This window comes from Chiloscyllium plagiosum, chromosome 10, assembly GCF_004010195.1.
Source record: "Chiloscyllium plagiosum isolate BGI_BamShark_2017 chromosome 10, ASM401019v2, whole genome shotgun sequence".
Lineage (NCBI taxonomy): Eukaryota > Metazoa > Chordata > Chondrichthyes > Orectolobiformes > Hemiscylliidae > Chiloscyllium > Chiloscyllium plagiosum.
The window spans coordinates 29,200,027-29,214,979 of NC_057719.1; the positions used below are offsets into that span (position 1 = coordinate 29,200,027).

At 42.9% G+C, this 14,953-nt stretch overlaps 1 protein-coding gene across 2 annotated transcripts in view; it reads left to right on the forward strand.

The window, feature by feature from the left end:
• LOC122553468 (protein SIX6OS1-like) overlaps positions 1-14,953 on the forward strand; it is a 168,985-nt gene that overhangs the window by 104,533 nt on the left and 49,499 nt on the right. For both annotated transcript variants that reach the window (XM_043697256.1, XM_043697255.1), the window contains 3 exons: positions 2,957-3,049; positions 8,183-8,265; positions 9,582-9,646. In XM_043697256.1, the coding sequence (XP_043553191.1) occupies positions 2,978-3,049; positions 8,183-8,265; positions 9,582-9,646 (220 nt within the window). In that variant the 5' untranslated portion in view covers positions 2,957-2,977. The remainder of the gene's footprint in view (positions 1-2,956; positions 3,050-8,182; positions 8,266-9,581; positions 9,647-14,953) is intronic.

The following is a 14,953-nucleotide window of genomic DNA, read 5'->3' on the forward strand; positions in this document are numbered from 1 at the left end:
ATTTATCATGGCCAATTATTGAACCTGTGCATCTTTGGACTGTGAGAGGAAACACACACAGGCATGGGGAGAACATGCAAACTTCACGCAGTCACCCGAAGCTGGAATTGAGCACAGGCCCCGGTGCTGTGAGGTAGCAATGCTAACCACTGAGCCACCATGCCACCATCATGTCACAACACTTCAGCCTCCCTGTCACACCACCCCCTGCAACCATCCCTGTGGTCTTTCTGATGTCCCCCTCCCCACCCCCTTCAGACACCAAAGGCAAATAAGTGGATTTATCCCCTCCCAGCTTCAACGTGGCTGCAGTCTGTTGGTCCTGGGCTTTTGCCCTTCCACCTCTTTCTCTTGACCTCCCCCTCCCCAGTTCTTGACCTCCCTTTTCTGCTTTTGTTCCTGCCCCTGATCCCAGGCTGTGGTAAGATGTTTATCTTTAAAGGAATGTTGTTTCTCTGATTACCATTCCTGATGGAGGGCTTTTACCCAAAATGCCAATTCTCCTACTCCTTGGATGCTACCGGACCTGCTGTGCTTTTCCAGCACCACACTCTCGACTCTAATCACCAACATCTGCAGTCCTCACTTTTGCCTCTCTGATTACTTTCCCAGTGATTGACTTTTCCAGGAGATTTAGGCATTTTTTTTGTTAGATTAGATTAGATTAGATTACTTACAGTGTAGAAACAGGCCCTTCAGCCCAACAAGTCCACAATGACCCGCCGAAGCGCAACCCACCCACACCCATTCCCTTACATTTACCCCTTTGCCTAACACTACGGGCAATTTGGCATGGCCAATTCACCTAACCTGCACATTTTTGGACTGTGGGAGGAAACCAGAGCACCCGGAGGAAACCCACGCAAATACGGGGAGAATGTGCCGCCTGAGTCGGGAATTGAACCCAGGTCTCTGGCGCTGTGAGGCAGCAGTGCTAATCACTGTGCCACCGTGCCGCATTTCAGGGGTGATTTCTCCCACTACAGCCATGAATTTCGAGCATCAAAGGGAGACAGTTTCTATGTGAAGAAATGGTGCTCGTAATCTCAACCCCAATTCATTAACAGTCCCAGAGTCCAAACTTGTCCTGTCACTGACCATCAAACATTTTCCACAATACCAAAGCAAATACAAATCTTATACTTTCCAGCTCAAATTTAGAACTTGTATCATGGCACAAAAAACCCCTAGTGAATTTGCTTAGTCCCTGTGCCTGTCTTATTTCTCCCGAAGGTGCTCCCCTGTCGGCATCGGCATGGTTGGTGGAACACTGCTCACCTTGAGGTGTGTCCGAAAAGCCACCTGATTTGTAACTCTGAACTTAGCCTGGCAGCACCTAAAGCATCTCTGCCTTAATGTTCATTAGTTTGAACTGACTGTCAACATTCTGGTTATTGGCTGAGTGATAGGATGGAAGCACAAAGGCTGTCAAACTGCAAGAAGACAGAAAGTTCTGACTCCATTAAGCAACTGCCTGATTCACAATGGGGTATTTCAGCATTTCAGGTGTTCTTTTGGAGAAAATATTAATGTAGTCTTAGTAAGGAGGAACAATTCTAAGAAAGAGACAACTATAGCTAACCAAAGAAGAATATTAAGTTGAAAGAAAAAGCATAAGAGGCCAAAGTCAGTGATAGCCCCAAAGATAGGGATAAATTCAGAATTCAGCAAAGGTAGACTAAAAAGATAAAAAAAGACAGACAAACTAAACTACAAGGGCAAACTGGCAAGAAGTATGCTTTCTTTTATTAAAGGTAAAAACAATGACTGCAGATGCTGGAAACCAGATTCTGGATTAGTGGTGCTGGAAGAGCACAGCAGTTCAGGCAGCATCCGAGGAGCAGTAAAATCGACATTTCGGTCTAAATCCCTTCATCAGGAATACAGGCAGAGAGCCTGAAGGGTGGAGAGATAAGCTAGAGGAGGGTGGGGATGGGGAGAAAGTAGCATAGAGTACGATAGGTGAGTGGGGAAGGGGATGAAGGTGATAGGTCAGGGAGGAGGGTACGATTCAATCCCGTGTACCCAGAACATTATCTGGGTCACTGAATTACTAGTGCAGTGACAATACCACAATGGCATCACCCCCATTCTGATATGGTGTATATCATTGTACTTTTAGTGCTGCTGGAACTCCCTTCTTAACAGCAGTATGGGGGTACCTAAACTTAAATGGACTGCAATGATTCAAGAAGAACCACCTCACCAATGCCTTTTCAAGGACATCTAAGGATTAAATGCTGGGATGGACAATGAATGTTGGATGCACAGATGTAAAATGGAGGTGTTCACCTGTTCCAAGGTGAAAAAAATTGGGCTTCAAGCTGGAAGTTGAAACCTGTGCCAAGTTTGTGCTCCATGTCTTTTGATGCTAATGTAGGCTTTCTAGTAGATTTCGTGGTACACCAAGCAATTGGACAGTGGAACACTCATCTGCCTTCTGTAGGTTGTCCTTTAAAAGTCCACATCTGACTTCTCTGCAGCAGAATGAGTATCCAATCACATCATCTGCTGACTTTGCACTTACACTATCCTTTTTCCTAACTCTGGTGCCTGCATAATTGTGCTTCACATCTCAAATATGCAAATCCCGCTACTAACCTATTCTATATATCACATGCAGTGTCATTATCTGAGCTGGCAGTTATTACTGTAAAATTAAGTGAAAGAATGAACAATAATGCCTTTCACCTTTTATTTTCATTAACTGTGTGCATTATGGAAATTATGATAAACTGGATCAGGATACTAACAAGGTCTTTATTAAGATGGGAAGAACAGAATAGATTTTTAAGGCAAATTACATTCTGCAAATTTATATTTATCTTAGGAAAAAATATGCTTTATTTTTGATTGTACAGATTTATCAAAAATGGTATTTTAATAGCAATTCTTTAATAGTCAGATGTAATTGTGTGATTTCTCATCACAAAATTAGGACTTTTGATTTTTTTAGGTAGCTGAAGATAATGTTCCAATGGAATTCTGTGCAAACCAGGAGAAGTCTCTGTCAAAAATTGCTGCATCAACTTCAAAAGATGTTTCTATAGTAAGGCAATAAACCATTATAACTTCCTGATTTAGTTTGTTTAAAATCTTATTTTTGACTGAATTAACATTTCAATAATCTTTAGAGTATGAAGCTAATTTTTAACAGTCAGTGGGTCAAAAAGAGAAAAAGAATCTGCTGAGAGATAATATAAAGATGATACCTAAATAAGACTTTGCTGTGATGCCTCAAGCCAATAGAGTGAAAAGAAGATTGGTGTTTTAAAGTTTCATGTGATTTAAGATTTAATTTTAAATCCTACACCAATGGAGGGTATTCATGTCACCATGTCTTTGCTGGTTCTTTCAATAGACCCACTGGCCCTCTCTTTCTCCACAACGCCATGACCTTTTATTTTTGAAGTATTTATTTGTTCCCTTAGAAAATGCTGGGTCATAATAAATTGTATAAAAATATCTCATTTCCCCGATGGTTCTTTGTTAGTGGTCTTAAATCAGTTGTTTTTAGTTGCTGACCCTCTTTTCAGTGGATCTCATAAAACATTTTCCTATTAGATAGCCTGCAAATGAAATTATTTGCATATCCATAAAAAATGCAAAAATTTCAAAATATTTCCATGTTCCTCAGATTATTACGAAGAACTTTCAACCAATGTTCCTGTTGAATTATGTGCGTACACAGCCATGCGGTAATTTAAAAGATGCCATACATGCTTTGTTTTTTGAGAAATAGGATGTCTGCATGGGCATTTTTAAACAACCCCACACTGAATTAGAAGGATTTAGCACATCAAGGAAACATTGCTTTGAACTTGGAAATCTGGCATGAAAGCGACTTCACAAATTGTCTGTCTCAATTGTTTTCTAGTCCAGGCTAAACCTGTTAAAGTAATTCAAACATTTTTATATGAATATACAAATTACAAATAGAAGTGGCCATTTGGCCCCTTGACCCTTCTCTGGTATTTGATAAGATCAGGTAGGTAAAAACAATGACCGCAGATGCTGGAAACCAGAGTCTAGATTAGAGTGGTGCTGGAAAAGCACAGCAGTTCAGGCAGCATCCGAGGAGCAGTAAAATCGATGTTTCAGGCAAAAGCCCTTCATCAGGAATACAGGCAGAGAGCCTGAAGGGTGGAGAGATAGGTGAGGAGGGTGGGTGTGGGGAGAAAGTAGCATAGAGTACAATAGGTGAGTGGGGGAGGGGATGAAGGTGATAGGTCGGGGGGAAGGGTGGAATGGATAGGTCCCCACGCACAACTTCCCACTACTGTCCTTGACTGGCCCTAATCTTATTCTAGTCATTTTTTTTATTCCTGACATACCTACGGAACGTTTTAGGGTTTTCCTTGATCTGACCTGCCAAAGACTTCTCTTGTCCCCTCCTCACTCTTCTTAGCTCTCTCTTAAGGTCTTTCTTGGTTAATTTGTAAGTTTCAAGTGCCCTAACTGAGTCTTCAGGTCTCATCTTTACATAAACTTCCTTCTTCCTCTTCATAAGAGATTCAACTTCATCAGTAAACCATGGCTCCCTTGTTTGACCACTTCTTCCTGTCTGACAGATACATACTCCAGGTGGTCACGGAGGGAACGGTCTTTGCGGAAGGCGGAGAGGGGTGGGGATGGAAATATATCCCTGGTGGTGGGGTCTGTTTGGAGGTGGCGGAAATGTCGGCGGATGATTTGGTTTATGCGAAGGTTGGTAGGGTGGAAGGTGTGCACCAGGGGCGTTCTGTCCTTGTTGCGGTTGGAGGGGTTGGGTCTGAGGGTGGAGGTGCGGGATGTGGACGAGATGCGTTGGAGGGCATCTTTGACCACGTGGGAAGGGAAATTGCGGTCTGTAAAGAAGGAGGCCATCTGGTGTGTTCTATGGTGGAACCGCTCCTCTTGGGAGCAGATACGGCGGAGGCGGAGGAATTGGGAATACGGGATGGCATTTTTGCAGGAGGTAGGGTGGGAAGAGGTGTAATCCAGGTAGCTGTGGGAGTCGGTGGGTTTGTAGAAGATGTCAGTGTCAAGTCGGTCGTCACTGATGGAGATGGAGAGGTCCAGGAAGGGGAGGTAGGTGTCAGAGATGGTCCAGGTAAATTTAAGGTCGGGGTAGAATGTGTTGGTGAAGTTGATGAATTGCTCAACCTCCTCGCGGGAGCACGAGGTGGCGCCAATGCAGTCATCAATGTAGCGGAGGAAGAGGTGGGGAGTGGTGCGGTGTAGTTACGGAAGATTGACTGTTCTACGTGGCCAACAAAGAGACAGGCATAGCTATGGCCCATACGGGTGTCCATGGCTATGATAAGATCATAGTTGATCTGATTGAAGTCACTTTGGAGAGTGGAAGAAATGTTTGACCAAAGAAAAGTAACAAATACTGCAATTCAGCTATTTTCTTTTACTTGTAATGTTCTGCCTCCTTTCCTGTTTGTATCATCAGTCAATGGTCTCCACCTCTAGCCTGCTAAAATTTCTTCAGTACCTGGCTGTGTATGTTGACTTTGTTCTGAGGGTGCACTTGGAATTTATCCAGCAGCATTGCTTTATCTCTGGTCACTTGCACTAGGTCCATGTCAGGATAATCATCAGATGATTATTCTGTAAGGTTCACTTCATTTGTAAGGTTGGAGCTTCTTATTTTTTTCAATGGGTCAAAGGCCTATTATTGGTGACAGTAGTTGATAACCTGCTTCTCATTTTAGATGAAGCCATCGGGTGGATACTATTCCTCAAAGTGAGCTTGGAAGTGGAGGTTAGAGGATGCAGGTTATGGGCCTCACTTTCCACCCTCTGCCCCAATCAAGTCCAGAATGGGAAGGTGAATGCAAAGAGTTATAAATGGCCTTTCCATCCTGATGCCAATGTCTTAAGAAGCCAATTAATGCCTACTTAAAGGCCTCATCCAGCTGGTGCTGATAGTCAGGGGAATCACCATTCTGGAAATCTTGAAAAGCAAAATCTGGTCAAAATCTGCCTTAGCCTGCAAACAAATGAGTAGCCTCATCACTCCCTACCTGATTGAAGGACAGAACACTTGGGAGGAAGAAGGTGCACTTGAGAGCCACTGTTTATCCTTTTAATCTGACCTCCTTGTCCTTCCAATCAGTGGCTCCATCCTCATTACATGCATTCTGCCCTCACTCATCTGCAGCTTGGGTCCTTACTGATCTTGGTCCTCTGGTTGATGCAGTAGTCCTACCTCCAGAGGAGAAATGCTGGTCTCTCCTTGTTTGACAGCTTGAGGTTTCTGCCATCAAAGTCCTTGATCCAGGAAGATTCTGTCAGTGACCAATTTAGTGTCTGATTCGTCCAACAAATCAGTTGCCAATCTCAAAGAAGGCAATGCTGGCTTTTTGCAGCTCTAAAACAATGTTTGAGACACCTGTCATCTATATTAAATTTCACACATTATTTTCCATTCCCCTCCAAACTCCATTTCCTTGCTACCAACTCTGTCCCTGTTCGTAGCATCTGTATGATAACTAAACCATCCAGTTCCCAATTTTGACATAATAATTAACCCCATAAGCTTCTGATCACAAATCGCCATTAATTTCTACTATCATAATATTACTTGACTTTGTTCACCTCAGCTCAGCTACTGTTGAATCCTCAGTTATGCCTTTGATACTTCTTGAGTTTACTATTCCACTTTACTCCTGACTGCTTTCCCACCTTGTAAACAATCCAAACCTCTACTCTCCACGTCCTTACTCAGTTACCACCCCTTAGTTGGTGTAGTACATTGGCTCCCAGCTAAACTGTTCTTCAACTTTCGAATTATTTATCTGTTTTCAATGGCCTTACCTTCTCTCTCTCTAATTTTCTGCAGGCTCAAAAAGTTTTAAAGTACATCCCTAACTTTCATTCTTGCATCTTTGATGGTTCTGCCTTCAGATGCTTAGCCCTACATTCTGAACTCCATCCCTAAACTGTTCACCTCTCTACCTTGCTTGCTTCCTTTAAGTTCCCCTTGAAACCCAGTCTACTGGACAAACTTCTTTTCATCAGCTGGCCAAATATCAGTCATATATCTCAGTATCTAACTTTGCTGTATAATCGTCCTGTGATGTGTTTCATTTCATAGAAGCACTATGCTGTTCTGTAGGGACAGGAGTGGGGAGAGATCCTGTGATGGGAGGGAATGGTGTCCTCCCATTATACCTTACCATTCTCTCTGCGACTCTCTTGTCAGGTCCACACTCCCCCACCAACCCACTCTCTCATCCCAGCACCTTCCCCTGCCTCCGCAAGAATTGCAAAACCTGAGCCCAACCCTCCCCACTAACCTCTGTCCAAGGCCCCAAAGGAGCCTTCCGCATCCATCAGAGATTTACCTGCACTTCCACACACATCATTTACTGTATTCATTGCTCCTGATGCAGTCTCCTGTATACTGGGGAGACAGGACACCTACTTGTGGAATGCTTCAGAGAACATCTCCGGGACACATGCACAAAGCAACACCACTCTGCCAAGGACATACAGATCCTGGGCCTCATCCATCGCCAAACCCTTGCCACCCGCTGCCTGGAGGAAGAACACCTCATCTTCCACCTTGGGACCCTCCAACCACATGGGATCAATGTGGATTTCACCAATTTCCTCATTTTCCCTCCCCCACCTTATCCCACTGCCCTCTTGACCTGTCCTACCTGTCCATCTTCCTTCCCACTAATCCACTCCACCCTCCTCTCTGACATATCACCTTCATACCCGCCTTCATCTACCTATCGCATTCCCAGCTACGTACCCCCAGCCCCATCCCCCCTCCAATTTATCTCTCAGCCTCATACATGATGAAAAGCTTATGCCCAAAACGTCGATTCCCCTGCTCCTCGGATGCTGCCTGACTGGCTATGCTTTTCCAGCATCACTCCTGACTCCAATCTCCAGCATCTGCTGTCCTCACTTCCTCCTATTTGACATCCAGCAACTGTTTTTGGATATACATACATTGTTGCAGGACCCAATATAGAGATAGTCTGCTGTTTGTCATATTGATTGTTATAAAACTAGCATCAGGCTCATTGCTTATGCCCACCACCCACCTTAGATAGATCATAGGATCCCAACTGCACTCCAGCTGGCTGGATTCACTCCCATCATCATTCTGACTGACCGCAGAAAATTATTACTTAAAATATAATCTGTTTCAATAATTAAAAAAATTATTTTGTAGAGAGATGAATCAAGTGGAATCCAACAACTGAAAAAGTTTCAGATGTCATTAACAACTAAGAACCCAGGACAACCTCAATATTGGTAACAAATGTTCAAGTTTCTACCTATTTTATCCAAAGTTTTGCCAAACTGATTTTGAATATTTTACATCTTTGTATCATTTGTTTCTCATGTAGACACATATTAAACAAGAAAAGATGTTTTTCAGACTGGAGGCCTGTGACCAGTAATGTGCAGCAAGGATTGGTACTGGGTCCACTGCTTTTTGTAATTTACATAAATGAATTGGATGTAAACATAGAAGTAATGGTTAGTACGTTTGCAGATGACACCAAAATTGGTGGTGTAGTGGACAGTGAAGAAGGATATCTCAGACTACAACGGGACCCTGATCAAATGGAGTTTAGATAAATGTAAGGTGTTACATTTTGGTAAGGCATATCAGGGCAGGACTTAATACACTTAATGTAGGTTCCTGGGGTATGTAGCTGAACAAAGAGACCTTGGGGTGCAGGTTCATTGCTCCTTGAAGGTTGTGTCACAGGTAGACAGGGTAGTGAAGAAGGCGTTTAGTAGTTAGCCTTAGTCATTGAGTATAGGAGTTGGGAGGTCATGTTGCAGCTGTACAAGACATTGGTTAGGCTACTTTTGGAATACTGCATTCAGTTCTGGTCTCCCTGCTAATAGGAAAGATGTTGAACTTGAAAGATTGCAGAAAAGATTTAGAAGGAATGTTGCTGGGAATGCAAGGTTTGAGTTATAGAGAGAGATTGAACAGACTGGGCTCTTTTCCCGGCAGTGTCAAAGGTTGAAGGGTGACCTTTTACAGGTTTATAAAATCATGAGGCGCATGGATAGTGTGAATATCCAAGATCCTTTTCCCAAGACAGGGGGAGTCCAAAACTAGAGGGAATGGGTTTAAGGTGAAAGGGGAAGGATTTCAAAGGGGCCTAAGGGGCACCTTTTTCTGGTAGAGCATGTATGGAATGAGCATCTAGAAGAAGTGGTGGAGGCTGGTACAATTACAACTTAAAAGGCATCTGGATGGATGCACAAATAGGAAAGGTTTAGAGGGATATGGGCCAAGTGTTGGCAAATGGGACTAGATTAACTTGGGATATCTCGTCGGCATGGACAAGTTGGACTGAAGGGCTTGTTTCAGTTCTGTACAACTCTATGACTCTATGTATCAATTATAGGTTACACAAATGAAAAGTGATAACTTTCAAAATATAGTACCAATATTCCAGATTATACTTGGGCATAACCCCATTTTTATTTGCACTTGGTCTTTTGTAATGAGTTAATGTCTGCATATTTTGTAACATATCTGCAGCGTAAGTGTTCTGCAAAACCTGGAATGTTTCTAATTGTTTTACCTTACATTATTACATTAGCCCATTTGTTTCCAATGACCAGGAAGATGGTGTACAGTGGTTAGAGAATAATCACACTATTTCAGGTAAATTTGTTTTATCAGTATAGTCGATTCTGATATCCTACAATAGTTCCTATCTTGTGTGATCTTGCGTTACAAGAAAGTCATACAATACCCGCGCCCTTTAAACTAATGGGGCAGAAAACACCTTATAGCCAATACATGTAAGGAAAGTTCACATTCTAAAAATAACAGTCTAAATTCTTCAATCGTATTAAAGCCAATTGGCATTGAAGAAACACATGTTATAGCAGAACTGACTATACTGAGTTATGATTTAGTTAGGTAACTCTTTATATAATCCGTTGGCATTAAATTTAAATATGTGCAATTTTAAAATTTCTAATTGCAAACTTTGGTTCTGGTTTAGGCATATTTGCCATTTTATTCTCAAATTGGCATTTGTATTGTTTCTACTCAATTCTTGTGCATGCTTGTGCTAAATGACATCGTAATGAGAACATTACTGTAGATGATATGAATGTAAGGCAGAAGTATGCAGATCAGGCAAATTGACTCTCAGTCAGCATCCAACATTGACTTGATGCCAACACTGCCATGTTAGACCTTACCACTCCAGTTAAGATCCTCTCTTAAATATATTCAGCTAAATATGCAACATGAAAGAGCGTCCATCAAAACCATTTAAAAAGATCATCAATAATCTACATAAAAGTAAGGAGCAGGAATATGCCACTTGGCCTCACAAGGCTTTGAGTACTGTTTTGTAATTGATCTGATTACTCTGTATTTCCACCTACCCCCATAACGTTTCACTCCTTTGCTGACAAGAATCTGTTTATTTCAGTTTTGAAAATACTAAAAGACAACACTTTAACCCTTGAAGAATTTTCAAAAGACTCATGGCCCTCTGTGAGACAAACATTCTTACCTTTGTCTTAAATGCATGACTTCTGATCTATAACAGTGAACCAAATTTCTAGATTCTCCCACAAATGGAAACATCTTCTCAGTGTCTGACCTGCGAAGGCTCCTCTGACTGAACAATGCTTTCAGGCAGCAAGTTCCAGACTTTCACCACCCTCTGGGTTATAAAAAAAAACATAGCCTTCTAACTCATTTGGAATCTATCCTCCTGGGTTACTGACCTCTGTACTAGTGGAATAGGTGCCTTTCCATTCACTCTATCTATACCCTTCATATACACTTCTATCCAGTTTCCTGTTAACCTTTTATGCTCCAAGGAATGCAATCGGAATCTATCCAATCTTTCGTCATAAATCAGACATTATAGCCCAGGCAGCATCTTCTACACTTTCTCAAGTGCAATAATACCCTTCCTAAAAGATGGTGACCAAAACTATTTGCAATACTCCAGTTGTGGCCTAACCTGCATTTTATATGCTGTCAGCATAACCATTCTGCTCAAATTCTATACCTCGATTTAATACAGGTAAGCATGTCAAGTGCCTCTAAACTAGTATATTCAAATGTCTTTATACTTTCACAAATCTGTAGATATGCACACCAAGGTCCCTCTGATCTTCAGTAATTTCCAGGGTCATGAATGGTGGAGGACAATTAAACAACTCACTGGAAGACAAAGCTTCACAGATCCCTCATCCTCAATGATGGGAGATCTAGAATATGTGTGTAAAATATAAGACTGCACATTAACAACAATGTGAAGTGATAAAAGCTGAATGGATTGTCCACATTGCCCTCCTCCAGAAGTCCTGAGTATCACAAATGCCAGTCTGCAGCCAATTTGTTTCACACCACCTGATATCAAAAGTCACTTGCTACTGTAAAGGCTATTGGGCCCTGACAGCATACTGCCAATTGTACTGAAGTGTGCTCCAGAACCTGCTGCGTTGCTGTTCAGCTATTTTAGTACAGCTGTATCGTTAGTATGTACAACAATTTGGAAAATTGTCCAGGTATGTTCTGTGCACAAAAAAAGGAAGTTCCTGTAGCCACATGGACTTGGTGCAGATGTGTTTGCCATGGATTATGCCAGCATCCAGAAGTTCCCACATTCTGCATTTGCAGCACAGCATCTGCCCTGCCATCGTTAATGTGTTATTTAGTAAATGTTAATTAGTTTGTAATTCATACAGCCTGTAACATCCAAATACATTTTAGCACTATCAGTAAACTTTACAATACTTACTAACTAATATAATACATTTACACTTATAGTTTGTAACAAATCTAGAGAGTACTCTCTTCTTTTGTAGTATAAATTGCTCATTTTGTGATTCTGTCTTAATGAGTGTTGACAAACTTTGACAATATCTCAGTTTTCACCAGTCTTCACATTTTGTACTACCACGCAACATGCGATTGTTAAGCCCTGTTGAGTACTTACATACTGATATGGCCGAAGTAAGGAACAGCAAGAAAAACAAGTCATGGGTGGGAGGCTATAGGCTCCCAATTTTTTACATTTGTGAAAAATGGAAGCAAGTAAACTGATGAGCATAGTCTATGTTGGGCCGAAAACAAAATACTTTTGCTTGCAAAAATTCAAAACAAAACATTCATATCCAATATGAATAAGTGATTAGTTAGCAATTGCTAAATAATCTTGATTATGTTAATAGCCACATTGACAACCATTTTAAGATAATCAATCAATCAACTCCATAACTGAAATAACTCCATAGAGGCCGGTATCCTGTCACCAGGTCACCCTTTATTTACAAGTGCGTAGTACTCGATACTGGTCCAGCTACCTCTGTCAACTCTCAGTCCAACAGAACCTTTCATACTTCTGTTTATTTTTAAAAAAATTTTTTCCTTTACCCTCACACTTCCGCCTAACTGTGGTAGTGCTTATTTTTCCCCGGTACCCATGTTGTGTGTGTGCAGGTGTGAGACACAGTGAAAGACACAAGTTGCACAAATCTTTATTCAATTTCCACGACTAGGAAGAAAAGAAAACACCCAAGTGGCCAGTGACAAGCAGTGCCCTTCACATCAAAGGGCAATGCTATGTGATCAAACAGTGAAGGGGAGGGCAAGGATTAAATCAAAATAGAGTTGGAGGGGGAAATAATGCACTCCACTCCCTGCGGCACCCACCTCTCCCTGAACAGCTCAAGGGATTTGGTGGACATAGCGTGCTCCCTCGCCAGGGACACCCGGGCTCCAACATAACTGTGGAAGAGGGGAAGACAATCAGCCCGAACGACCCACTCCATGGCCCACTGCCTTGACCTGTCTATGGCCAGTTTGGCCAGGCCCAGGAACAGACCCATGAGGAGGTCCTCAGACCTGCTCTCCCTGCTCCGTGCAGGGTGCCCGAAATTCAGGAACGTGGGACTGAAGTGCAACCAAAACCAGAGAAGGAGATTTTTAAGAAAATCAAAAAGGGAGTGCAAATGCCCACATCCAATATATACATGGTCCATGGACTCCACAGCACCGCAGAACAAGCAGTAGGGCTGGGAGTCCATGAACCACCGCAATCTGCGGTTGCAGGGGACCGCTGTGTGCAGCACCCTCCACCCCAGATCCCAAGAGGAGGGGCAGGACTCCCGCGTAGAAAGCCCTCCACTGGGGATCCCCATGACCTGGTGGCAAATGGGCATGCCAAGGCGTGTCCAGATGGTGGGTGAGGGAGAAGAGGTGGACGGTGTACAGCAGCAGTCGATACAGGGCCCTCCTTTTTCCATCCTTAAAAGGGACAAAACTAAAATTCCGGATGCGGCTCAGGTTGTGGGGCACAGGTTCCCGCGGTAAGTACGGGACCTTGGGCCCAATGTGAAATTCTGTCCGGGCAGGGGTAAGCACGGACGAAATTCCAACACACAACTGAGCATCCTTCAACTGGTGCACTACGTCGGGTCCAGGCACCGCCATTTTAAGGCGTCGAATGGCAGTGGTCACGTACCGGATGTCTACCGCTGCCCTGCTCATACTCCTGTTTTTTTTTAATGCCCACACTACTGCCTAATTGCAGTAGTGCTTATTTTTCCCCAGCACCCATGTGTGTGTGCAGGTGTGAGACACAGTGAAAGACACAAAGTGCACCAATCTTTATTCAATTTCCACCACCAGGAAGATAGGAAAACACCCGAGTGGCCAGTGACAAGCAGTTCCCTTCACATTGAAGGGCAATGCTGTGTGATCAAAACAGTGAAGGGGAGGGTAGGGACTAAATCAAAATAGAGTTGGAGGGGGAAATAATGCACTCCACTCCCCGCGGCGCCCACCTCTCCCTGAACAACTCCAGGGTGTTGGTGGACACCGCGTGCTCCTTCTCCAAGGACACCCGGGCCCTAACGTAACCGCGGAAGAGGGGCAGGCAGTCGGCCCTAACGACCCCCTCCACGGCCAGCTGCCAGGACCTGTTGATGGCCAGTTTGGCCAGGCCCAGGAGCAGACCCACGAGGAGGTCTTCAGACCTGCCCTCCCTCCTCCGTACCAGGCATACTCCTGTTTATTTTAAAAAAAATTTTTTTTGTAGCACCAGGCAGCACAGTCAGTCTCCTAAATTGAGAACATCTCTGAATTTCCTGGTTATAATATTTTATTAAACAAATTACAAAACATTTTACAAAAAACAGTTAATATTTACAGCTGTATACAACAGCAATTTTACAAGGGAGAGGAGCAGCAAAGCTAGGCCCCAAACCCTACCATTCAACCTGTTTACAGGGAGATGAGGACAAACCTCAAATCCCATACTCCTAGTTTTTTTTTCCTGTTTATATTTTATTAAACAAATTACAAAAACAGTTTACAACAAACAGTTACATTTACAGCTGCATACAAGAGACAGCAATTTTACAACGGAGTGGAGCAGCAAAGCCAGTCCCCAAACCCTACCATTCAAACAGTTTACAGGGACATGAGGACAAACCTCAAATTCCATATTCTTGTTTTTTTTTTCTTTTTTCTTTTTTTTTAAAACACCTGAGTGGCCAGTGACAAACACTGCCCTTCACATCAAAGGGCAATGCTGTGTGTAGGTATAAGTTTTACTCTTTTTTTTTAGCACCCATGGTGTGTGTGTATATGTGTGAGACACAGTGAAAGACACAAAGTGCACGAATCTTTATTCAATTTCCACCACCAGGAAGATAGGAAAACACCCGAGTGGCCAGTGACAAGCACTGCCCTTCACATCAAAGGGCAATGCAACCATACCCCTTTTTTTTTTCTTTTTTTTTCTTTTTTTTCTCTTTCTTTTTCTTTCCTTTCCCCACACTACCACCTAAGTGCGGTAGTGCTTATTTTTTCCCCAGCACCCATGGTGTGTGTGTATACGTGTGAGACACAGTGAAAGACACAAAGTGCACGAATCTTTATTCAATTTCCACCACCAGGAAGATAGGAAAACACCCGAGTGGCCAGTGACAA